This window comes from Cydia pomonella, chromosome 2, assembly GCF_033807575.1.
Source record: "Cydia pomonella isolate Wapato2018A chromosome 2, ilCydPomo1, whole genome shotgun sequence".
Classification (NCBI taxonomy): domain Eukaryota; kingdom Metazoa; phylum Arthropoda; class Insecta; order Lepidoptera; family Tortricidae; genus Cydia; species Cydia pomonella.
The window spans coordinates 31,620,510-31,646,323 of NC_084704.1; the positions used below are offsets into that span (position 1 = coordinate 31,620,510).

Consider the following 25,814-nt stretch of genomic DNA (forward strand, 5'->3'; position numbering starts at 1 on the left):
AACAATTGTTTTTGAATCATCTTACTCCTAATTCTAAATATGTTGACCAAACGGTGATGTTTTGTATATTTTGTGTATTTATTATGAAATAAGATTAAAGTAATCCAAACTTTACTATTGCTAAAAATCAAAATCACAGAACATCTAAGTGCGCGTAAGTAAAATAATGCTGTTGTTGGGAATACATAACTAGCTCCAAGAACGAATTTTAGGCCGGGTGTGGTGTGGCTCTACTCAAAAGAGAAGAGTATAGCAATAGCAAGCAAAAAGTATCGAATGAAGAATCTCCATTTCCATTGCGTTACGTTATGTTAGTTACGGAATACGGACACAAGAGTTTGTGTACTAAAATTTGTCCGACATCAATCAATATCTCGGAAATAATTAAATGCATTTTAAAGTGCATTGGTTACGTGTTCGTTATCAACTTTTGTGTTGTGAATGGTTTACGTGTGATTAACCTAATGATATCTAAAAATCTGTGGACATTTGTTTTTATTATCGCAAGATAATAAAGATTTTAGGAGCCATTTACACATGGCGAGAAGTCACGTAGACTTTGTTTGGTGAAATGTGGAGTGGACTGCGACGCGTCAAATAGTGAAATAAACCATTAAATTGTTAGCACAACAAAATTTTATAAAATGGATAGCAAAATTATACAAAAAAATGCCATGCAGAAAACAGCCGAGTTTACTTTCACGGCGCCGCCTGAGGCTCCCGTGTTTGAGCCCACAGCCGAAGAATTCATGGATCCACTCGGCTATATCGCCAAAATTCGGCCCGTCGCGGAAAAGACCGGAATATGCAAAATAAAGCCCCCAGCACGATGGCAACCACCATTTTCATTAGATGTAGACAAATTGAAATTTGTCCCACGGATTCAGAAAGTTAACGAGTTGGAAGCCATTACGCGATTGAAACTTTTGTTTCTTGAAAAAATTTTGAAATTCTGGGATCTCCAAGGCTCTCCCCTTAAAATACCCATGATAGAAAACAAAACTTTGGATTTATATTGTCTTAAATTCTGGGTTAACGAAGAGGGCGGTTTTGAAAATTGCAATACTCCGAAAAAGTGGCGTAAGATAGCCCATTCTATGGGATACAGTCAGAATGCAAACACAATGAATTTTCTCAGAAATAATTACGAGAAAATCCTCCTGCCCTACGATATTTTCGAAAAGAGCAAAGCTGATATATTAAAAACTGTTAAAAAGACCGAAATAAAAGACGAAAATGATGCAAACAAATCTCACACATTTCGAGAAATATCACTGGAATCCATAAAAAAATTTAATGAGGAAGAAGAAGATGAAAAACCCCACACCAGTATTAAAAAGATGAAGACAGGGTCAGATATAAAATCAGACGTGGACATCTCTGGAACTAAAACAGAAAATAAACCAGAAAGTGAAGAAATAAAGTGCAATAGAGAACTTAGAAGACTTGCTTGCTATGGTCCAGGTCCTAAAATGCCTGGATTGAATGATGAGGAATTTGATATAACCAAGTCAAGAAAAAGACCTAGATATGAAATGGATCCTTTAGCTATTTATACTTGTGCTATTTGCCAAAAAGACCATAGAGATGATCTACTTCTGATTTGTAATGGCTGCTCAGACACTTATCACACCTTTTGCCTGAAACCCCCACTTAGTTCAGTACCAGAAGGAGACTGGCGTTGTCCCTGTTGCATAGCAGAAGAAGTCCACAAACCTGCTGAAGCCTTCGGGTTTGCTCAAGCTGAAAGAGAATATACTCTGCAGCAGTTTGGAGAAATGGCTGATAAATTCAAATCTGATTATTTTGGAATGTCAGGACATCTTGTGCCAACCAGTGTGGCTGAAAAAGAATTCTGGAGGATTATTTCATCAGTAGAAGAAGATGTAGTAGTGGAATATGGTGCAGATTTGCACTCAATGGATCATGGCTCTGGATTTCCAACCAAGTCTTCCTTAAATCTGTATCCAGGCGACCAAGAGTATGTGGACTCTGGATGGAATTTAAACAATCTTCCAGTGTTAAATGGCTCTGTGTTGAGATTCATCAATGCTGATATATCTGGCATGACAGTCCCATGGATGTATGTTGGCATGTGTTTTTCTGCTTTCTGCTGGCACAACGAAGACCATTGGAGCTATTCTATCAACTATTTACATTGGGGAGAAGCTAAAACTTGGTATGGAGTGCCAGGAAGTGGAGCGGAGCTTTTAGAGAAAGCCATGAAGGCAGCAGCTCCTGATCTCTTCCAATCTCAGCCAGATCTACTCCATCAGTTAGTTACAATAATGAACCCAAACATCCTAATGGCTGCAGGAGTGCCTATCTACAGGACTGATCAGCAAGCAGGAGAGTTTGTTGTCACTTTTCCCAGAGCCTATCATGCAGGTTTCAACCAAGGTTACAATTTTGCAGAAGCTGTCAACTTTGCTCCACCAGACTGGCTTAAAATTGGAAGGGATTGTATAACACATTATAAAAACTTGAAAAGGTTCTGCGTCTTTTCACATGATGAGCTGATTTGCAAAATGGCACTTGAAGGTGATCGCTTGGACTTGGAAACTGCCTTAGAGACACAAAAGGAGCTAGTCCAGGCAGCCCGTGATGAAGGACACTTACGAGCATTGATGGCAACCAAAGGTCTGAAGAATGTATGCAGAACTGCATTTGAACTTCTGGGTGATGATGAGCGATTATGTGAAGTATGTAAAACAACATGTTTTTTGTCTTCTGTGTACTGTGCAGATTGTAAATTCATGGCATGCCTGTCCCACGCAGAAGAGGCATGCAAGTGTCCGTTAGAGAAGAAAACACTAAATTACCGATATGACATGGATGAGCTTCATATAATGCTGCAAACAATTGACTTTAGAGTCAATAGCTTTGACAAATGGATGACTGAAACGAAAAACATTTTGCTTCCGACTGCACCTGACATTGGACGACTCCAAAAGTTAAAGAACTTGGTAGATGAAGCAGATGAACTTAAAATACCAAAGTGCTCATTATTGTCACAGTTAAAAGAAGAGTATACTAAAGCAACTCATAATGTTGAACCAATTGTAATAGAATTAGATGATGATTGAACATCTATAACAAAGTGGTTTAGTACAAAAGTAATTTTAAGAAAGAATTCTTGTACGAAAATTAGATTTGAACTGCACACTAGATGTAGATGATTGATTTTATGTTGTTTATTTTTTTTTGGGTTAAACTTAAATCAATGTTAATAGGCAGCTTAAGTACCTACATTTGCGATTTTATCAAAATTATCTTGGGTAGCAAATTTAAATATGAATGTTAGTGACTTTGCAAGCAACAAATAATCTAAGAAAATTGATCAATAAATAAACACAATGAGTCCAGGAGTTTCAATGTCATTAATGCCTATGTGTGTACATGACTCCACTTTTACTATTTGTACACTAGCTAGAAATATATTTTATTGTTTGACAAGTGTAAACTCCTGATGACTGGCTTTCAAAATTTGCCAGCCAAATCAAATTGGGGCTTAACATATCAGGAGATGATTGTGACAGCAGTTTTAATATACGGGACGGGTAAAAATACGGGACGCGAAACTTAAATACGGTGACAGTCTCGTATATACGGGACGTATGGCAACCCTATGTATAGGCAATAAGGTTGTGTATACATATTTTTGGCACTTTTTCCGTGTCGGTATTTCATACATTAACTGTACTTTGTGTAGGGTGCGGGTCATCAGGAGGATGTCTCAAGACAACTTGTGCTGATTCAAATTACTAATGCAGTAATACAAATTAGAGTAAACAACACAGCATTAGCAAGTTATTTTATTCTGAAGACTGTAAATTTAGCAACTAAGTAGTGACCATTGAAAATACTTTTGTACAAACTATGATGACCTTGTGTAATTTAATTTAATATTTTGAGGTTTGGTTAAATTTTTCCCCTAACTAATTTTAACAATGATGACTTCTCTATGTGGTACACTTAATTCTTTTCATGGAGGTATAAGACCTTAATTCTGATTATTGTGTAGGTAATTAAATTTAATGTTGTATAATTCACTATTTACTTGAAATGTAAAACCCTACATCCATGCTATAATTGTTTTGACATATTTAGCGCCAGTGCAGCATAACATGGGAAAACCCGTATGTAGCGAAAAGCGCCTACTAACAGAGAACCCGCCTAGCGGAGTTCAGTGTTGCTACATCTGTGTCTGAAAATGTAAGTGTAAATTTAAATAAATTTTGAAGGGATGTAGGTATTTCTTTTATAAGATTGTAAAATAAGCCCACCGAAATAATTCACAATAAGGTATGGGAATGTTGATGTAAATTATAGGTATGCCACTGTAAGAGGAAGGAAAATCTGTTCTATTATTTATAAATTGCTATTGATCTCATCATTAGAAGTTAACTGCTTTCTATCCATTCATCAAAAATTATTACAAATTGCGAGTGAAGGGCAAGCAATGTTTCCATATGTTGAAGTGAGTGGGTAGGTAGTCAAACTATATTCATATCTGTTATATCGAATAGGTACTTGAGAAACTTAGGGCTGGTTGCACCACACAAAATCGACAAACTGGTTACCGATGACGACAGCAGCTGTGATCCCATCCCATTGAGAACTATAGTTGTTCATATTTATAAAGAACTACTATTACAGATAGTTCAGTGCAACCAGCCCTAAGCCAGTAATTTTTTGAGAAACAAGGCTGATTTCTTCATGTACATGATGGTCATTATTTTCACTAAGTGCTGACCCAGTGCTCACATCCTATGGTAGGGTAAACCTACCTATTGTTATTACTATTAGTCAATTCTGTTGACTGACCCGCTGCATAAGTTGACAAGGTTTACAGCACCGATCAATGGTTGTCTTACCCTAATATTAGGATGAAAAATTAGATTTACAATAATTCGATACCTATCTGTTGAAAGTATATTTATGTGTGGAGTGGTATTAATGTCATGCATCACAAAAATAATTTATTATGGTATAGTTTTTTAATTCTGAGCTCTTAGAATGTAGGAGTAATTTTAATGTTAACATTACGATTTAGGCAACTAAACGTAAGGCTATGACATAACATTGTATTTGTATATTCGCCTGCTTAGTTCAGTTAAGAGATAGCCAGTATTTTTGTCTATTTATTGTAAATTCGTTCAAATTTACCTAAGTTGTCTAAGTGTTAAGTACCGAATTCAATCTATCCATTCAAAATTTGACCTGAATATATTAAGTAGATATTTTAATTGTAAAAAAAAATTGTCGAGCGTTATTTTGTCTCATGTCATCATAGTATCATGTCTATAGGTAATTCAACCTTATGTCAATTCATTAAGGTTCAATATCTGGACTGGTAGCATGGGTTATTTGTCCATTTTACCCGGCTTCACGACAGCAAAGACAGATTTATGTTTTGTATATTTGTCCTGGATACTTCGACAACCCCCCTAGTTTCAATTTGTTAAGCTTAAGCCAAATTTGATAACAGATTAATTTCTGTTATATTTCTTTTGACATGTCCGAATGAATGTATGATTTTCTGTTTGATTGAAAAGAAATAAACAGACGAAACAGTTTATTTCTGAATAATTCAAATTATTCCAGTTGTGTGATTTGTACTGTGATTGAAGAATTTTGTTTATTTTATGAATGATACAGATAAGTTTTCTGCCTCACAATAAGGCTAGTAAACTTTAAAAATTAAGTTTATTGAATGAGTATTAGAAATAATAAATATGTTAAAATGAGTAATTAAAATCTTATAAGTCTATACAGAGTTGTTTCATTTTCCCCTTTGTGTTTTTAGTATCGGACCCAAGGATGTACAGTCAGCTGCAGAGAAAATATACTGCCCCAAGGAAATTTGTATGCAAAAGTGCTAAGCCATAGTATTGCCGACTGTATATAGAAGTGGAAAGGAATGTCACTTTTTTATCAAAATATTGATCCCTGTCATCAAGCAAGACAGTTGATCATAGAAAGCTAGAGGAAACGGTCCGAAAGATAATAAAACTAGAGGCCTGTCTCACTTGCACTAGTACAGTATTGTCATAATTGGACTAATTATAATGTTGGAATTATTGTCTAATTCCCCGTCAATCAAAACGAGACGCGATCCTCTAGTTTTACTTCCCTTCCAGTCACACTTTTTTTTCGAAGTAATCGGTTGGAAATGCAGGTAATCTGTCCAAGTCTCAATCAAATTAAAACGTTTCCATCTTCACATATCTACTAAGGCAGTATAGGAATGAGCATAGGTAGCTGACCCCATAGTGTTTTCAATTTATTTCATATGTTGTATTTGTATTTACTTACGTAATTGTTTCTATTTGACTTATGTCTAATTTTTCAAACATCAGATAAAGATAACACGCCCCCTTTCTTTCACAAAGCAAGAGGAAAAAGAGAGTGTTATCTTTATCTGACAGATAATTTTATTTGATGTTTGAAAAATCAGACCTTAGTTATGTACCATAAAATAAAATAAAAAATAGTCTTGGTGCATTTAATTTAACAAAATTAAGTGATAATGATAATATGTATAGAAGAGAAACAATAAATAAACGTTTGCGGAAATTAAAAAAAAACAAAAGAAATATTTGAAAAAATATTTTACAATCTTCAAAACAATCTGTGATCACTGATCAATCATTAATTCTTTGCATTGCTCAAAGATAGATTATATAGGGTAATATAATTTTATGATTGAGTAAGTGCGAAGCAGCTGCAAGTATTGCCGTTAAATGTGCAATGCGCCAATTCTGATCCATTCTACTCCTGTTAAATAAAAATATTATAGACAAATTACATGCGTCAGCGCAGCATGTGCGTCATGCGCAGTGAAAGGTTGACCTTTGTATTAGCATGGACAAATAAAACAAGAAGACTGACATTCAGTGCCATCAATTGAACGGAGGTTGAGTTATTTTGACAAGAGGTCTAAGCGTCGAATGAAATGGATCTCAGACCTAGTCCAAAATTATTCAACTTCCGTCATAGATGACTTAACAAAGTAGACGGAACAGACCTACCGCAACGTTACTACTACCGCAGCGTTAGTGACGCCATCTGGCAATAAATTTGGAGGAACGCGACTTTATATATAGATAGTCGTTGTCGGTCCTCTTGTTTTATTCGTCATGATGTTGGGTACCTACAGCCAGCATCAATAGTAGCTATGAAACAACGCGCCAAAACTATCTGCCATCCTCGGTCACTTTCCTAAATATGGATATATTTCGAGAGTTCGCTTTCAAAAGTATCTGAAATAGTTTAAATTGTTCTATATATTAGAGTTATCTCTTTTTGTTAAGCTATCAGAGAATGGTAGATATTTTTGACGCATAGGCTGATGCGCTCCTTTTGATGCTGACTGCCTTCGAAGTCTTAACACATTCACCGTTGACCTATAGTCGTAGCCAATAACATAGGTTTCCCGGTATGTAGCGGAAATGCTTCGTAGAAGCAAAACGACGACGTATCGTGATTAGCGCTGAATGGGTTAAGGCTTTATTGAAATAGTACATACATTTTGGTCAGCTCACAAATAAGCATCTGCTTCGCACAACCTAACATCGGTTATGATTGTTACGAGAATATGCATATACATAATTAATTATACAATACAATATTAATAAGGGAATAGCACCGTTTAAGTACTTATTTCACAAATATCACAACCAGGCTTAAGATAAATATAATACTGACAATTAAGTCTTAGAGTTAGTCTGCTGTTACGAGTATTCAAGTTATGCAATCGTTTGAAAATATCAGATTTTTTATTGAAAAAATATTCAGTATAGAACTAGCTATTTTTCTGTGTTATAACAAAATGCAATAAGGCCCATTTTCCAACAAAACGAGACATGTTTTAGTGCCAATTCCTGTAGTGTCACAGGGCCTACCGCGAACCACGTTCGACGTGTTGCCTCCCTGTCACACTTACGTACGAATTACAAGTGCGACAGAGAGGCAAAACGTAGAACGTGATTCGCGGTAGGCCCTCTGTTACTTAATGAAAGCTTAACTAACCTAACGTTCTAGCGGCCCTCCATTAATAAAAGAAAAGTTGGCAGTCAAATTTAAATCAAATGGTATTAGAAAATATAATTGAATGTTTTGTTTTAAAATCGAACGAAACAAATCATGAGTGACCGTTTCAAAATGATTTGAATTTATTTGGATATATTTTTTCTAGTATTAGGACTGTGGGATGCTAGAGGGTATACACATACAACGTCTGGTGCTGTCTCACAGCGCAGAGATAACTTGAGGCAGGGGTATTCAACCATTTTGAGCCCAGAGCCACACTGCATCTTAGGTTAAATTCGTTTGGTTCAAAAATATGTTTAATGGAGTATGAAGTTACCCCCTGACTTAAGTCACCATTGGCGACCAAAAGTGATAGTGTTAAAGACAGACCAAGATAAGTTAGCAGCGATTGCTAGCCCAGACGTTGCAAATGTTAAGTAAACGCCATCAGTTCATGGAAGTTTGACGTTTAAAATAACGCTCCGTGTCGGTTATCAAAATCGTTGCCAATTTAGCTTGGTCTGAGTCTAGTGATATTTCTTCAAGACTGACAGTTCTGCCACTTTATAATACAACTAATATTAATAAATCATAAATACTTATTGTCTCGTCAACCTTAATATGAAGATAGTTTTTGTGATAACAAATGCAATATATTTATAACCGACGTTTCGTTAATACTTATAACTAGATATACAAGTGTAAAACATCAATAGCAAAAGCTAACACGTATACTATAAACATTAAAAAGCGGTTACAAAAACAGTCTTTATATATTTCAATGCTTATTATATAGACTAGTGTGCTATAGAGAAGTGGTCTCTTTGTACAGTCATAGCTAAAAATAATAGAGTTCATAAGAATATTTTAATATCTTAAGGAAATAGAAAATCCAAAATTTGACACTGAAATTTGAACCTATAGAGTAGGAAATAGAGTTGATTTTGTTTTGTTTGTGAATAGGATTTAAATGTAATCGAACTGAATAAGTTCTATAACTAAGAACGTGAGCCTTCGGAGGTTAAGCTTGCCTTTTTTGTAGTTAAGTAGCTAAATATTTATCAACGACATAATGTTTTCGTAACCAGTGAAATTATTACATAGCTACGCAAACCTTAACAACCAATAGTATCGCTTATATCTAGGGAATACAGTTCAAAATTGTAAAGTTGGATAACTTCATGCTACTGAAGATTTTATAGCCTCCTAAAGCCCTGTTGGTGTTGGGTCATACAACAAATATTGCCAGTTAAATTCGAAATCAATATTGTAGGAACTATGGTTGAATTTTTTTTTGCTTAGAAATACAACGAAACAAAAGAAAAGAAACGCAACTTTGTTCCATTTAAAAATGGTTTCAATTACATTGAAATAATTAGTGCTATGAGTAGGACCATGGGCCTAAAAAGGATAGCCTAATATGTATTAACTTAGGACTGCTCAACTATTAACCATGACTGCACAAATTACATGTCTTAGTGCATATTATACACAAATGCATAGTATCCACAACTATTATTAAATTACGTGTGTAAATAAAATTATTATTCGATTCAATACTTAAAACTATCAACTACATTTTACATATTGCTTTCCTTAGTTTAATTATCTTAATTATTCGAATGTCAATAATTAATATAAACTTTATTATTATTAAAAATGCAGAGACGGAGTCAATGAATACGCTAAGCTGTGCAACATTATCGTTCTAACAATTAAATAATATCTATAGTAGTGTGAGATGAATTATAGCAAATCAAATGCATAAAATAAATAGCAAAAAGTCAACCAAGATATAATCGATTTCCAGAACAGGAATAGCAATTCCCGGCTTTTCTAACGTATCCACTATGGTTGTAAATAAAAAATATTAAAATACAGGTACATAATTTTGCTCGTGCAGCGTTAAACAACTTACTATTGGTAATAAATAGTCGCTTTTCCTCTATCTTAATAGAATAAGTCTAGGTGCCAGATGTACCTGAAGAAAATAAGTAAAATATTATTATACATAATTTAAGTATGTCACGGCATGTTACTTGTTTTACAAGGGGCAAAGATGTTGTTTAATCTCATGTGCTAATTTCCATACCTGAGCAAGTAAAAATAATAGTAAATCAGCCTATATACGTCTCACTGCTGGGCACAGGCCTCCTCTCATGTGCGAGAGGGCTCGGGCTATAGCAAGTAAAAGATTCCAAAATCAAGGACAATCTTAAAAGTTGCGATGGTTTCAAGGCAGGACATGTTAAACAAGCTACCGAGTAAAACACAACATATTTCCACACACCAACGCGACGAAAGTACTAACTCTAAAACATTATCTAAATCAAATATCAAATCAATAATTCGTAATTTGCAAGAACACGGTTTAAATAAAAGGTTTGTATTATACGCAACGCTCTCTTTATTCTTCAAAACCAGATAGGAAAGTTGCTTTTTATCCTAGACTGGCAAAGTAATTTAGTGCACTTTTTCAGTTGTTTCTTCATATTGCTGACTGACTTTGGAGTAATAATTTCAATAACATTTCTCTGGATTCGAATAGTATTTATTTACGGGGAATTCTGTGATGTAGGAAGAGAGAGATATACGAAATAAATGAATATGACCTTAAGTGGCGGCGGTGACGGAGTCGCGTCTCTCTCGACCCTTGGTCAATGGTCACTATGGGGAAGAGCAGGCAGATTATAATTGAGTTGTTTATTTCAGCGTTGTGTGAGGAACAGACCTTAAGAGCCCATCATCGTGCTCACTAGCGCCACTGGAAAATAATTGTGATCGTTTAAATTTAACGATAGATATTTAAAAAAGCAGGCCGCTACGTACTGTATTTTGTATTTAAGTACCTTCTGAATACATCAAACTAGTTTCTATGTTGCTGGATTCGTCGATCTATGAACTCAAAACAAAAACGGCCGTTTTAACTTTGGACGCCTAGATTGACGAATCCAGCAACGTAAAAACTATTATGTTGTATTCAAAAGGTACTTACATACAAAATACAGTACGTAACGGCCCCCTTTTTTAAATACCTATCGTTAAATTTAAATAATAACAATTATTTAGCAGTGGCGCTAGTGAGCACGTTGATGGGCTCTTAAGTAACGGCGGCGTCGGACGCGTGCATCTCGCATCCGTTGGTCTCGATGGGCCGCAGCGGACCGACTGCTACGCCCAGACTTACTTTACTGGTATCCTAGCCTTGGTGAACAGTAGCATTGACGGACGTACTATGGATTGAGGATATGGATTGTGCCCTATAAAGGGTTTTTTTTTTAATACTACGTCGGTGGCAAACAAGCATACGGCCCGCCTGATGGTAAGCAGTCTCCGTAGCCTATGTACGCCTGCAACTCCAGACGAGATACATGCGCGTTGCCGACCCTAAACCCGCCCCCCCCCTCGTTGAGCTCTGGCAACCTTACTTACCGGCAGGAACACAGCACTATGAGTAGGGTCTAGTGTTATTTGGCTGCGGTTTTCTGTATGGTGGAGGTACTTCCCCAGTTGGGCTCTGCTCTAGATCTGGAATGAGATCCACTGGCTGTGCCCTACCACACAAGGCGAGATGAAATTCACAATGCCCATACCTCTCTTTTGGACGTAGTTTAAGGACGTACCCGGGTCCCGGGTACGTTATCCGTGGGGGACAAACCTTAAGTAGTGGCGTTGACGGACTCGCGCATCTCTCGGCCCTTGGTCTCGATGGGCAGCAGCAGGCAGGCGGCGGCGGCCAGCACGGCGGCCGCCGCGTACACGCCCGTCGCTAACGCTATTGAGTTCTTTAGCAGCACCTGGAAACAAAACGTAAAAAAAGAATCGGCCACGTGCGAGTCGGACTCGCGCAGGAAGGGTTCTGTACCATTATCTATAAAAACGGTCACCCATCCAAGTACTGACCCCGCCCGACGTTGCTTAACTTCGGTGATTGGATTAGAACCTCGAGATTGGAAAGAAATATTTATTTTATTCTGTTTTTAGTGTTTGTTGATATAGCGTCTCAACACACATATCATAAACCCTCTATGATGCCTTCAGAATCCGTAAATAATGGCCAACATTACGATAAACTGTTTTGTTACAACAAATTTCTTATCTGTGATAATGTTGTTAAAGAAGCTTGAAAAAAAAACGAACTGTTTGAAATTTTCCTGTATTTTTTCAACGCTTAATATGAGACAAGGGATAACCCTTAGTATGTTAGCCCACCTGTGCGACGTGGGAAGTGATCTAGGCGTCGAGGCTGTGATGCACGGACGCCATACCGTTGTGGACCTTATTCGTAAAGTGCACAAGTATTATATTAGCGTACCTGCGCGACGTAGGGCGTGACCATGGCGCCGAGCCGCGCCACGCCGCTGCACGCGCCCACGGCCGTGGAGCGCAGCGCCGTGGGGTACACCTGCCGGGACACGACTGCTGTACTCTCTGCCCGACACTATCAGGCCCAGTTGCACCAAACACGTTTAGCGGTATGGAAGGTAGAGGCACGGAACAGAATCTCCATATACCAAAAAGTGTCCGACAAAGAACCATAAATAGGTGGCGCTACAATACCTAGAATACTTGAGAAAAAAATCTAATCATAGACAGCGCACTTCACTCCGTCAATAACGCCTAGGTTTTTAGCTACTCTAGCGCTAGTCTGAAGAGATTTGGAACTATTATTTATAGCTGACCGCTGGACACTTTTGCAAAAGTTCTGCCTACGGAGATTCTGTTCCTTGCCTCTACCTTCCATATTTAGCGGACTGAGCAATGTCACTCAGCAGCCAACTATGAAACTTTCCATACAATAAAATGTAATGAACTCTTTAACGGTGACAGACGGTTTGGTACAACCGACCCTTAGACTGGAAATAAGGTCGATCGTGTCAAATTTGAAATTAATTTAATTCGATAAATCCTCCATCGTAACTCTCATAAGCTAGTCGTCTATTCATAGTAATAATAAGGCTATGATCATACATTATTTTGCGATGCGAAAGAATATGGAAATTGCAGGCACGTCAAGTACGAAATAAACTTGCTGTTTTACGATATATGCTTATGTATAAAGGGTGTAAAAACGTGACCTATCAAATCCCCCGCAACCCCTTAGATCAAAATCACAAACGTTTTGAAGCCTAACTTCTTTGGAACACAGTTTGACCACGAGTCTTTACTATTTGGTACTACAAGACATCCAAAATCGTCAATATATCGAAACAATTCGTCAAAAATGTGTCCCTCAAACTAGGGGGCAAAAGCTCTAACATTGACCCCCTCGTTTCCACTGAGCTCGCGTGAAATAATTAGACTACAATAATTGCTTACCTCTGGTGTATAAACGTACGCGGCCTGAAACAGTCCGGCGATGATGCCGCGCGCCAAGAACAGAATACATGTCAGAAATACACGGCTGAAACATGAAAAAACATTACTTTCAAGCAAAAAAATTAAAACACTAGTTTCAAAGATCTCAATTCTGAAGCAAAGAAATGTGACCTTTAATTACTTCACTTAACATTTTTTAGAGTTTCCTTGAAAGTAAACATTATACTATAATCATTCATCATAATTTATTGTAAAAGAAGGATACAAGTAGAGGGAACCCACCTCAAAAAGTGAAAAGGAGAAAAATGGGCAAGTAAATATACTTATTGATTATTATCTAACGCAATAACGAAGCAATATTATATATCAAAATCATTTTAAACAGCACCACAAGTACTACAACTTACTTCTCGTTGTAGATCAGCATACACACGCAGACGGAGAATATGATGAACTGTGAGGCCATGGTCTTCTTCCGGCCAAACTTCTCGATAATGAATATGGTTGCGAAGATGCCTGAAACCATTCAAAAGTAGAAATATCTCATAAATTTTGGTTCCGCCGACAAAATACGAATTCAGTCGATCGCTCAACTGCCGCAATGTATTCAAAATCGCATGCGATTTGTTGCATGGTCTATGGAGCTATGGAGCTCCTCAGAGCTTGCGTGTAACCTTATGGTCGCATTAATTAGTATATAATGAGTGTAGTTATATTTATTTTTAAGTCACGAATGGTATACCGATTTCGGATGAAATACTACTACTACTATATTTTTTAATTTGCACCAAGTTTAAAGTTAAAAATTACACAGAAAACGAAATACAAGTTATAATAATGATAACCATGAGAAAAATACCTGGAAATTCAGCAAGCGTAGTCCACAATAAATCCATGTAGTCTGTGGTCTGCAGAGGTCGGCAGTCGGCGGCGCAGGGCTCTAAAGAGCCGCCGGGCTCTGTTTCGAAGAGCTCCGTGGTCATCAGCACGAGCCCGTAGTAGCAGAAGGCGCAGGACATCCTGAAAAAGAAAATAGGCTTCAATGAATCGCTCGAATCGAATGAAATGACTAGTTTTCCTATAGCGAAGTTGTATCACGCTAATCGAATATAGACGACATGTTCCGGAGAGCTTCAATCTCCATATACTAGCACTGTGAATGCTGAGATCAGTTCGCACAGTTACAAAAAATGTCGCGCATAGTGACTTAAAATACGAGTTGCATGAAGGTTTTAGAATAAAATATCAGCGGTGACGATGACATGTCTAAAACATTACGAAATAAAACCAATAGGAACAGACTGGTACCTATGCAGCATGAGATTTTTGAGTCGCTCCCATTGTCCCAACAACATTGATCGCCCGTTGTCTACTATTATGATAAGTTGATAACAAGTAATTACCATATAACCACATCAGTAGACTGGTGGTTCTCAGATGCGGTATGAAATGTCTGAGTCGCCCCTGTTGTCCCAACAACATTGATCGCCCGTTGTCTACTATTATGATAAGTTGATAACAAGTAATTACCATATAACCACATCAGTAGACTGGTGGTTCTCAGAAGCGGTATGAGAAGATGTTTATGTCGCCCCCGTTGTTTCAACAACATTGATCGTCCGTTGTCTACTATTATGATAAATTGATAACAAGTAATTACCATATAACCCACATCAGTAGATTGGTGGTTCTCAGATGTGGTATGAGATGTTTGAGTCGCCCTCATTGTCCCAACAACATGATCGTCCGTTGTCTACTATGTATTATGTTAACAAGTATTTACCATATAAACAACAGCAGTAAGTTAGTTATTCTCAGATGCGGTATGAGCAGATGTTTGAGCCATCCCCGTTGTCCGATGTCCAGTCGTCCCAACATTGGTCGTCCGTTGTTTGTCGCTTATATTAGTTAACAAGTATACCTACCATATAAACCACAGCAGTAAACTGGTAGTTCTCAAATGCGGTATGAGCAGATGTTTGAGTCGTCCCCGTTGTCCGATGCCAACCGAATCGTCGCACACCAGTCGTCCCAACAACATTGGCCGTCCGTTATCTGCCGCTATCTAGAATTATTAAAAAATCTCATTAGTGATTTCCTGACCTGATTATTTTTGACCTGATTTCAACTCTAACCTGATTATATATTTTGTATGAATTATTCGATTTAAGACAGAAACCTGGGGGGGGGGGGGGGGCTTTGACTCGTATTGTCGTGTTATGAAGGCTAGATTTGACAAATCTGCGCGTCATCGTATGAATACGTAGTCAGAAGTTTTGCAGTTTGAGATGCATATAAGTGCGATTACTTTATATATTCCCAGTAGGTAACAAAAAATTGTTCCTTCGGCATACATCATTTTCGAATTAATTGAATTTCAAATAGACATTCCCGCTGCGTGAGTTTGCCAGACGAAGCGCTAGTTTTGGATCTGAACTAAACGATATTCTAACAGAACCATCAAGCAACTTTTACCTGTTCCAGCGTGGATAGTGCTCTGTCTGGCTGTCCGCTAGCGACGTGAAACCTCGCCGATTCCGGCAGCCACTGAAATGAAATACACATTAACTCGTAGACCACGAAAAACTCTCTACAGCTTCTCGCGTCGAAAGATGACGAAGTATAAATGAATTTAGTTCAAGATTAAAAACGGTCGGCGCTGCAAGCTTCAGTATCACTATCAAGATAATATATCTAAATACAATAGATGGAAAGAATTGTACCTCATAGGCCTACTGAGAAAATCATATTGATATTATATTGTTCAATTTTTTAGATCCGAATTTAAAAGTTTTTTCGAACTGCACTCACAAAAATTGTACAGAAAACGAAAGAGAAATTAAGTCTACTTTTTCAAAACATGGTGTATTTAAAGACGTACCGGGCATATGAGAGCGAATATCAGCAGTGGTATAGTGGAGAGAGCCAGTAACCAGTGGAAGCCCAGGGTGGGCATCACTACCAGCGCTAGGGCCACCTCCAGACAAGCTCCCAGCGCCCAGAAACACTACAAAAAGTACATTACATTATTGTTATATGATTAGGTTTTCGAATCATTATTAGAAGAGAAATAATAAGGTTAAAAAAAGCTTACGTCAAGTAGGACGACGCATTTAGCCCTCTGCTTCGTGGGTAAAAACTCTGCATACAATGTGACACTGAAAAAAAAACATATGACTAGTCCGTTTTCACACCAGACGTCTATGCACCTAATAGGGCTATGGCTCACTTCGTAGATACGAACCCGCTCTTTTTTTTGGTTGCATAAAGGAGCCAGGCTTTGAAACAGCCACTTGCATAATTACGGTAGTTTCGCAGCGAAGATTGTATGAGTTATTTTGCAAGTGACGGGAAATGAGTTTTCTCACTAAAAATAGTCGTACAAAATTATTTCTGAAGCAACCAAAATAATGAAAGTGGCTTTTTCAAAATCTAGCTCCTACCTGTCTATTTCCCCCTACGCCAATTTTTATATTTGGGGTTATAAATTATAGCTACACTCACGACTGCGGCACACAGCCAATGGCGAAGCCCACAAGACCTCTAAGAAAGAGTAGCCAGAGGAAGTTTGGGGCTATAGCGCTCAACAGCCCATAGTAGAAGAGCAGAACCCCGCACATGCTGAGAGCCTGTCGACAAAAAGGGTTATATTTATAGGAATATACGCCGTTCTGTCGCATATAGTGTTTAGTTTTATGTTAGTCTATAAGGTAATATAGGCCTAAATACATAAACTAAAAACGATTTTGCTACACCTGCATGTAAAAGTACGTCTAAAAGCTGTATAACTACTGTGTTGCAAAGCTGTTTCAAAGATGAGATGCAAGGATCAAACTCATTGATGATTTTGTAATATCAATTACATGGCTCATAGTTGATTTGGTAAAGCGAATGCCCATTTAGTTTTTCAATAAAAAAAAATATATAGAAATATTTAATGTACAGTAGGATGGGGCATTTTTATTTTATTTTATTAGGGAGCACAGTTTAAAAAAAGGCCCATTATGGTGAATAATTAATGCCTATATTTTTATTTTTATTTAGCTTTAATTTTACTGCCTCTGGATTTTAGTTGAAGTTTTCGTTAAATGTGTTGACTAGATTTTTATGTAAACATAGCTGAAGTGAAAATAATTAATATTTCCTAGGCAACATATAGTTCATCGCGCCTTCACAAGATGGCATTAATATAATATACCCAATGTTCATACTTTAATTTCAATGTTCCCGGCGCTTGAAAATTATGCAACATTTTTGTTCGTATTGTCTATATTTTTACTAAATGTAGCAAATGTATAGATATAAATTAACGTAAGCTTGTCAACTCATATATTTATAATTCACCTATGTGCACAGAGATGGCGTTAGTCGGCCTATTATTTACTGATTATAAAAACCTGTAAAAATACAGAACATAATGTAACATGTTCGTAAAAATATATTGATGTATTTAAATAGTTTAACATATAAAAAACGGGCATGTTCGTAAAAGTTAACTGTTTACCAAATATCCCGCAAGATGTCACTATACCGTGCCCATAGAAGACGTACATCGCAGTGCTAAGATTTGTCCTAGTTAAGGACCCGATGCACTGAATATTGTTATTGTTGAGAATCAGTTTGAAGTCAATTTGTGTACGGGCTTGTGTATCGCAAGGGACCATTCCGGGCCATCTTGATTATTTAGTAATAAATCTTCCTTTGCGCTCGATAGCTGTCCTTGTAGCACGCTGCTCGGCCTTAGGCAGTTTAGTAGTGAAGTATAGTTAGTTCCTGTAATATTTTGTAGATAGCGCCGACTGGAATAGACTTCTAACATCGTAAAACCGCCTTTGCTTTCGCCTTCACCCCGCACGCCCCATCCCTCTCGGAGAAACTACTCTACATCTGGTGCCCAACGTCGGGCCGTGCCGTGACGTCGCTAGGTTTATGCCTGTCGAGACACGAAGAGCGAAATTATTGCGGCAAAGCGAAGAAATGGCGGTCAATATGACAGAGAGTCAATTCCAGCAGCTATTTGGGACCAATTAATAGCGCTGCACGTCCTGCTCCGTCTCCGGTGAAACATAGTTCCTTTGCTAAGGCTATTTCCTCCTACGACGACAAAAGGGATCCAACCTGCGTGCAACCGTTTCTAACGGCGGCCACACGTGCTTTAAAAACGTCGGGAACGTAAGCGATAGCGACGCGCTTCTTAGCCTACCTCTCATGCTGAAGGACACCGCAGCCGTTTGGTGGAACGGCATAAAGGATTCTGTCAAAACCTGGGCGGACTTCGACAGCAAGCTACGAAGGGCATTTGCACCCAAGAAAGTAGCTGTGGTACCCCAGCATGAATGGGCAAACGTTCTGGCAACATATCATTCACCCCGCACGCCCCATCCCTCTCGGAGAAACTACTCTACAATAGTAATGTCAATTTCCGAAATAAGGGGGGGGGGGGGGGGGCGCATGATGTTTTTTCTACATTTTCCTGCATAAATCAATTGTTTTTCAAAAAAAAGATAAAAATGTTTTGGAATGTACGATTTGAGCTCTTTCAACTGACACCCCATTTGACCTAGTCATTAGACTTTGAAATTTTGCCCCTTCTTCATAATGGGTATATTCCATACTTAATAAAAATAAAACTTTCTTTTTTTTTATTAAGTATTTTTTTTTTTTTCGATGTGTCTGGGTTAGCGTTGTTCATAACTATTCCAAATCAATAGCTTAAGTGGTTCTCGAGATATTTAGGGTTGTGACAGACAGAAGGAGAGACGGACAGAGTCACACCATAAGGGTTCCTTTTGTACCTTTTTGCTATAGAACCCTAATTAACTGTCATAGGGACATGTCATTTGACGTGAGAGGTATAGCTATGTGACTGAAATGAGTCCAGCCTATGGCGAAATAGAAATCACATTTAATTATCCCATTAAATAATTTAGGCCCATTATCAACCTTCGTGCAATCCGGCAAGGTTCACGATGAAGCGCCGCGCGCTATAGGCGTGGGGGTTTAAACAAACATTCTAACCGTTTTTCGTCCATAGCGGTCGCTGATGTTGCCCCAAAATGTAGAGCTGAGCATCATGCCTAGGAACACCACTGTAGTTGTTAAAGCTTGTTGGTATCTGGAAAAAGGAACATATTGATTAACTGTCTTAAAAGAATAATAATAATTCAACCTATATACGTCCCACTGCTGGGCACAGGCCTCCTCTCATGCGCGAGAGGGCTCGGGCTATAGTCCCCACGCTAGCCCAATGCGGATTGGGGACTTCACATACACCTTTGAATTTCTTCGCAGATGTATGCAGGTTTCCTCACGATGTTTTCCTTCACCGAAAAGCTAGTGGTAAATATCAAATGATATTTCGTACATAAGTTCCGAAAAACTCATTGGTACGAGCCAGGATTTGAGCCCACGACCTCCGGATTGAAAGTCGGACGTCACATCCACTCGGCCACCACCGAAAGAATATTCGGCAAGAATATTATTTGTAAATAAATTTCATACAGTTTTTTATAGTGAGCCAGCGAAATGATAATTTACATATATTTAATAAATAGCCGGGTCCACACAGAGCGAGCATACGCGCGAGTGCGCCGCCTCGGCCGAGGCACGTCAACACAGGTCGTATTGTGCGTGAGGAAGTCGCCTCGCACGTATGCTCACTCTGTGTGGACTCAGCTAATGATATAGCTACAACTTATATTGAGATGAATCTTTGAAATGTCTGTCAAGGCAGTTATGCAATAACTAATGTAATTACTGAAATTCACCAAAACCATGTCTGGTCATGCTCAATGCTCATGTGCTGGTTATAGACATCGAGAGCTAAGGATAAACAACTGTACCCTCACCATGAGTTTGATGCGGCCTTAAATGTTAGAGACTGCATCCACTCAAACTATCAGTATCAGTACATGGAAGTTTCTTTGCGAGTCACTAACAGATATGTTAGTGTTAAACTCATGGTATTTAAGGATTCTTTTTTATTTTTTATTATAGCCTTTTTGTCATGACACCCTGTTCGTTTCTTCACTGATGTGTTAAATGTATTAGGTGCCCGCTTGCCAGTCGGCATAGGCCTCCTCCAGCCTTCTCCATTCGTTCCTGTCTCTGGCAACCCTGCTCCTGCAACAGGCCTGATGTCTTCATCTCATCGTTTGAACTGCCATCCTCTTTTCCTTTTACAGCCTCTTGGGTACAACTGGATCACCTTTTTACTCCATTTGTCCATGCCTCTACTGTTATGACCAGACCACTTCCATTTAAAGATAAGGGTAAGGGTATTTAAGGATACTTATCATAAAATAGTATCCAGGTTAAAATTAATACAGTGTGCAGAATATGGTTAGGCTATTAAGACATACTTGCTTATATTCCATTCACAATGCAGGGCAGGCGAAAGTATGCTCAGGATGGTCATCTCCATGGAGTCCGCCATCCAGCATAGACCCGTGCAGAGTGACAGCTTCACCTGGAACCAGCCGAAGCCTAGGGCGTTGACAGCCTGCGTTACAGTGAATGTATCTGGAATGTAAAATTAAGTGTCAGATAATGAAATGGAAATTTGTCTATATGTATTGCATCACTGGCAACAGCGTCACTCACAAGAGGGTTTGGACTATAGTTTGCTTGCACACTAGCCCAATATGAATTGGGGACTTCACACAAACCTTTTGCATAAATGTATTGCAGGTTTCCTCATTATAAATATCACTGTAAATTCTAAGAAACTCAATGATACAAACTGGAGTTGATGTTACAGGACCATACAAATGCTACATCCATTCTTATATCTGTTTCTTTTTTATTATATTTTAACATATTACTAAATAATAATTACTAACATCTATTTTTATAATATAAGTTTTGGATGATTCTATCCTCAGAATTGATTTTATCAGCTGATAAACAGAAATTGTAAAAAAGAAATTATAATACTGTCATAAATAATTCTTGATTATTAAATCAAGAATTATTTATGACAGTATTACATACTTAAACTTCGCATTTATTATAAGAATATTCATGTTCAGCGACATCAACAATCATTACACGCATTCCAGACAGCGTTTGACGTTGTAAAACAATAAATAATAACAGAATTCCGCATACCATCGGGGACCACGGTCACCGAAGCCATTTCGATTTCCTGAGGCGCAGGCATCGGCGGCGGACCAGGCCGCGGTCCCACCGCATTGTCATCCAAATCCTGATACCCTTTAGCACGACGCATCTTTCACATTCAACAAACACAAACAGTTAAAATCTACGTGGACACTTCGGAATAACGGGAGAAAGAGCGGTTGTTTTATTATACAGCAACGCAACTACAAATCTTACAGTATTCGTAATATTATTGCGTAAAATGTAACATTGTTGGGATGAACTCTTTTAATTCATTACATTTTTAACAATTTGTGATTGTTAGAAATAGAAACAAACTTTCGAGTTTCTTCATCAACTTCGCGTTCGCTGAATGCGAAAGTTTTTGTGGCGATGACAGTTTGACGTTAATGTCAATATGACAGTTGGTAGCTGCCAAATGAGTTCCGAATTGGATGTTAAAATTTATGAAATCAGCTGGATAACATAAAATAATTTAATTTTAATAGATAGGGCTAGCCAAAGAATAAAGAAAGTAGTGGGGCTAGCCCTACATACTGTATTTTTATCGAATATTACAAAATAATATATTGAAATATTTGCAAACATTATGACAGATATTGTCTCTTTCTAACACTTATCAAATCACGAGATCGCCATGTATATCGAAAACTTTAAAATGCCAAATAAAAATAAAAAATTGTTTTTTTTCAGAGCATTTGTAAATTTTACTAGCCAGCTATCCATTGAAGACATCAAAAAGGCGGCAAATAAGAATATAGTATGGTGAACCCAATTTGTCAATAAATAATAATAATAATAAAAACTATACTCACCTATTTTTTGGGTGCTGTCTATAGTTTGGCCGGACGGTCTTATTTCAAATACAGACAGAGAGAATCAAACAGTCTTTGTCTTACGCTAGTACTAGTACTCAAAAGATAGGGATCAGTATTATTTTCCTGGCGCAAGACAAAGAGAGTATGATCCTCTTTATCTATATTTGAAATAACAGTCCCTGGCCAAATTATAGGAGCTCGTGTCCATGATATTATATATAAAAGGGCCAATTACATCCAAACTGCCCGATATCGGGCCCGAAATCAGATCCGATGCCGGGCCTGGCCCTGATAATCGTTTTCCGTTTCACGGAATATCAGCACTTCGTTAACAATATTTGAAATGTAAAAAAAAATATTCATATGCCAAAATATCAAACATTGAAAATTTTTGGCAATTAGAGTCAAAGTATTTTTTTCATCTCAAATATTGTAAAAGATATATGCTGATATTTGGTGAAACGTAAAATACTCTTACTGGAATCCGACGTCGGGCCCAACATCGGCCCGTTTGCATGTGGATGTATTTACCCCTTATGTCTGTCAAGTTATTTCAGTCAGTAGAAAAAAGCGGCAAATTTAAAAATGTAGGCGCGAAGGGTCATCGACATCGCCCCATAGATAATTTGAAATCCGCGCCTTTTCTACTGACAAACTTGTTATACAAATCCTCTGTTTTTGCTTGTTGATTTTTTTATCAATGTTGCAATTTTGTGGCATGTTTTCCAGATTTGGACCGTTTTATTTAAAGATTAACTAGTTTATTTAAAGATAAACTTTTTTTAGTTTATTATGACACAACACACAACTAGCTCTTTCGAGCCTTATGGGGAGTTATGGGAGAAATAAAGTGTTCCAATGTTTTTTCATTACGTTACCATTTTTTTATAGAATTTGCATGATGGTAACGGAATGGATAAAATTGAAAAAAGTGTGCAAATTTTAAAATGAATTCGATATATCTATATCAGCGATATCTATATTACCTCTCTTTACCTTAGCTAACTTTAATAGGTTCTAGGTACTTAGGTACTCTTTGAATTTACCTTTCAAGGCATTGTCAGTGTCACTTGAGAAAATTGTAAATCTTTAATAAATTATTCGACTGATTAATGTATGTATAATTTTGACTGTTATGTAGTGAATGGCAAAATGGGTGAAGTTAATGAAGAATTCTTCTGGGAATACGAATAACCAATTATTTGGACATTCGGCGGTTCCTGGTCTCGGTCTTTGCTTTGTATCCACTGCTGCTTCAGCTATCCTCCAGTGCATCGGGAAAGCCTCAAGGGATGACTGAATATCGACAGTTACTAGATATATCTAAAATACTTGACGTTGGCTAAGTGCCCTGATAGCAGAAGATGTTATTACGAATAAAAAAAATGTTAACTAAAACAAGCCCCGGTAACCTCTGTAATATACGCAGTGGTTATTTTGTGGACATAAGTTACAATAAAACAGTGTGGGTAGATCTCCCTCGAGGACGTGGTTTTGTAAATCCCTTTAAGCTCACAATTGGGGTAAACTTAAGTACTGTGTAATAATGGAGGAGCGAAGCGGACTGACAATCTTCACGACTAGTTAAAGACGCGGTAGAGTTAGACCCATAAAAGTCTGCAGCGATTTTGATAGCCTAGACGTGTGCAAGTGTTATTTTAAACGTAAAATTTCTATCTTATAAATAACACTTGCACAGTTTAGGCTACCAAAATCGCTCCAGACTTATCTTGGTCAAAACTCTAGAAGAAGATTTGCAAGGTAAGTGTGATTACTGATTACAATTCAAACTATTTCCGAGCTGTTTAAGAGACCTAAAGTACCATGCCTAAAAAGAGAAAGGTTAACAGATCTAAAGGAAGGAATCTTAAAATAAAAAGTTAAAGTTGGCTTGACAGAAAAAAAATCGCAAAAACATGTCTAATTTTCATTTATTTTCAGTTGTATTGTATATCGTTACCCTGTATGCCATAGCAGCAAAATTTTAGTATAAAATAGCTAGTGATATAACCGAGGGATCTAAATGGCAAAATTTTGAGCAGAAGTATATTTTGATGAATTTCATGATTATTGAGATAAACGGCAAAAACCCGCGCTACAGCCATGTTTCCGTCGCAAGTCTCGCGCGGTGTGCCATATTTTTTGTCCCTTCTTAATAATAATGAACAAAATGTAATAAAGCCAAAAGCAAGTACTTACCTATCTGTTCCGCGTTTCATCCCCAGTGCGGCAGTACTAAAGGCCAAAGGTTACACGGGCAAGCGTAGGCAACATAGCCGTTTGCGGCTTATTTACATCCGCGCATTTTTGCCTCGCTTCTCAAAACAACGTGTTTTCAACTTGTTGTTTATGCAAACAGGTTGAAAATACACTTGTTTTTCAATGGGTGAGCAAATTAACCCTTTAATTCGTTTACACAGGATGTAAAAAAAATTGTGGGGATCCGTTTAAGGGCATATTCGGTATCGTGTTTGGTTGTGATTAGGAAAATGTAGACGAAAAATTTTGATGACGCGAAAAAAGTTTTTTTTTTTTCTATGGGGCAGGTCGTCCATGTCATATATTTAGCATGTAGATTATAGAGGGTTTTCGAAGAAAAAAATAACCCGTCTTAAAAGCAGTGCTCGGCTTTGACTCACATTCCCAGTGCCCTTACATACTAAACAGACAACCCTCCATACAAAGGCCAAACATTTTTTCGCGTAAAACAATTTTCTACTCTTTCCTAATGAGAACACGATACCGAATTAGCTTTTAAAAGGATCCCCACGATTTTTTTATACCCTGTAGATAATTATTACAGACGAAGGAGGCGTTGAGCTGAAGTTGAGGTAAAGTAAAGGAATAGGTATTGGTTATACTCTGCAATAATTTATACTAAGTGAAAAATTGTTCAGTCATTGAACATTTTTGGCAATTAAGAGACAAAGTAATTTTTTACATTTCATTTATTTAGCAAGATTATATGAAATAACAGTAGGTAAAGTATTTTGAGTTTGTTCAGAGACAATCTAGTAGTAGCGTTCAGTCTTTAGACCGTCTTCTTCTTCTGCCTCGCTTTTTTCCCGTTACGCGGGGTCGGCTTTCCCAATCATGCGACGCCATTTGCTCCTTTTTTGTGTGTCTTGTTCGTGGAGTCCCAACACCTTCATATCCTTTCGGACAGTCATCATCCAAGTTGTTTGGGGCCTTCCACTTCCCCTCTTTTTTGTAGCGATGGAAAGGCATTTTTTAATCACGTGATCATCTGGTCTTCTCATTACGTGGCCGTACCATCTTAGTCTAGCCTAGCCTCAGAAATTTTATGGGTTATGGGAGCCACTTTGAAACTCCCCCTTATATGCTCGTTGCGCACTTTGTCTCTAAGGGTAACCCCGCCCGACCACCGCAGCATACGCATATCCGTTGTATGCAGCTTCTGCTCGTGAGCCTTGGTTGTCGGCCAGATTTTACATCCATAGAGTAAAGCTGGCCTCACAGAAGATTTATATATTTTTTTCCTTTAGTCTTAATCTTAATAGG

The 25,814-nt window shown here is 37.7% G+C and overlaps 2 protein-coding genes across 2 annotated transcripts; one reads left to right on the forward strand and one right to left on the reverse strand.

Annotated features, from left to right (window-relative positions):
- Window positions 1-115: 115 nt before the first annotated feature.
- LOC133515357 (lysine-specific demethylase 5-like) lies at window positions 116-5,773 on the forward strand. The gene has a single exon (XM_061847886.1). The coding sequence runs from the start codon at window positions 645-647 to the stop codon at window positions 3,084-3,086; it is 2,442 nt and encodes an 813-aa protein (XP_061703870.1). The 5' UTR covers window positions 116-644; the 3' UTR covers window positions 3,087-5,773.
- Window positions 5,774-8,004: 2,231 nt separating this feature from the next.
- Window positions 8,005-22,067, reverse strand: LOC133515359 (synaptic vesicle 2-related protein). The gene is made up of 14 exons (XM_061847888.1): window positions 21,463-22,067; window positions 20,715-20,874; window positions 19,372-19,468; window positions 16,858-16,982; window positions 16,448-16,511; window positions 16,235-16,360; window positions 15,829-15,900; window positions 15,279-15,418; window positions 14,213-14,373; window positions 13,761-13,869; window positions 13,354-13,438; window positions 12,350-12,439; window positions 11,693-11,831; window positions 8,005-10,015 (listed from the first exon to the last, which is right to left on the reverse strand). The coding sequence occupies exons 1-13, from the start codon at window positions 21,581-21,583 to the stop codon at window positions 11,694-11,696; spliced, it is 1,488 nt and encodes a 495-aa protein (XP_061703872.1). The 5' UTR covers window positions 21,584-22,067; the 3' UTR covers window positions 8,005-10,015; window position 11,693.
- Window positions 22,068-25,814: the final 3,747 nt, after the last annotated feature.

Excerpts from the sequence above, each read along its gene's own strand:
- LOC133515359 (XM_061847888.1), bottom strand. The coding sequence starts at position 21,583 with ATGCGTCGTGCTAAAGGGTATCAGGATTTGGATGACAATGCGGTGGGA. Across the intron at positions 20,875-21,462 it reads GGTGACCGTGGTCCCCGATG|ATACATTCACTGTAACGCAG; the intron begins GTATGCGGAATT and ends TTTACATTCCAG. Across the intron at positions 15,901-16,234 it reads TATTCGCTCTCATATGCCCG|TGGCTGCCGGAATCGGCGAG; the intron begins GTACGTCTTTAA and ends ATTTCATTTCAG.
- LOC133515357 (XM_061847886.1), top strand. The coding sequence starts at position 645 with ATGGATAGCAAAATTATACAAAAAAATGCCATGCAGAAAACAGCCGAG.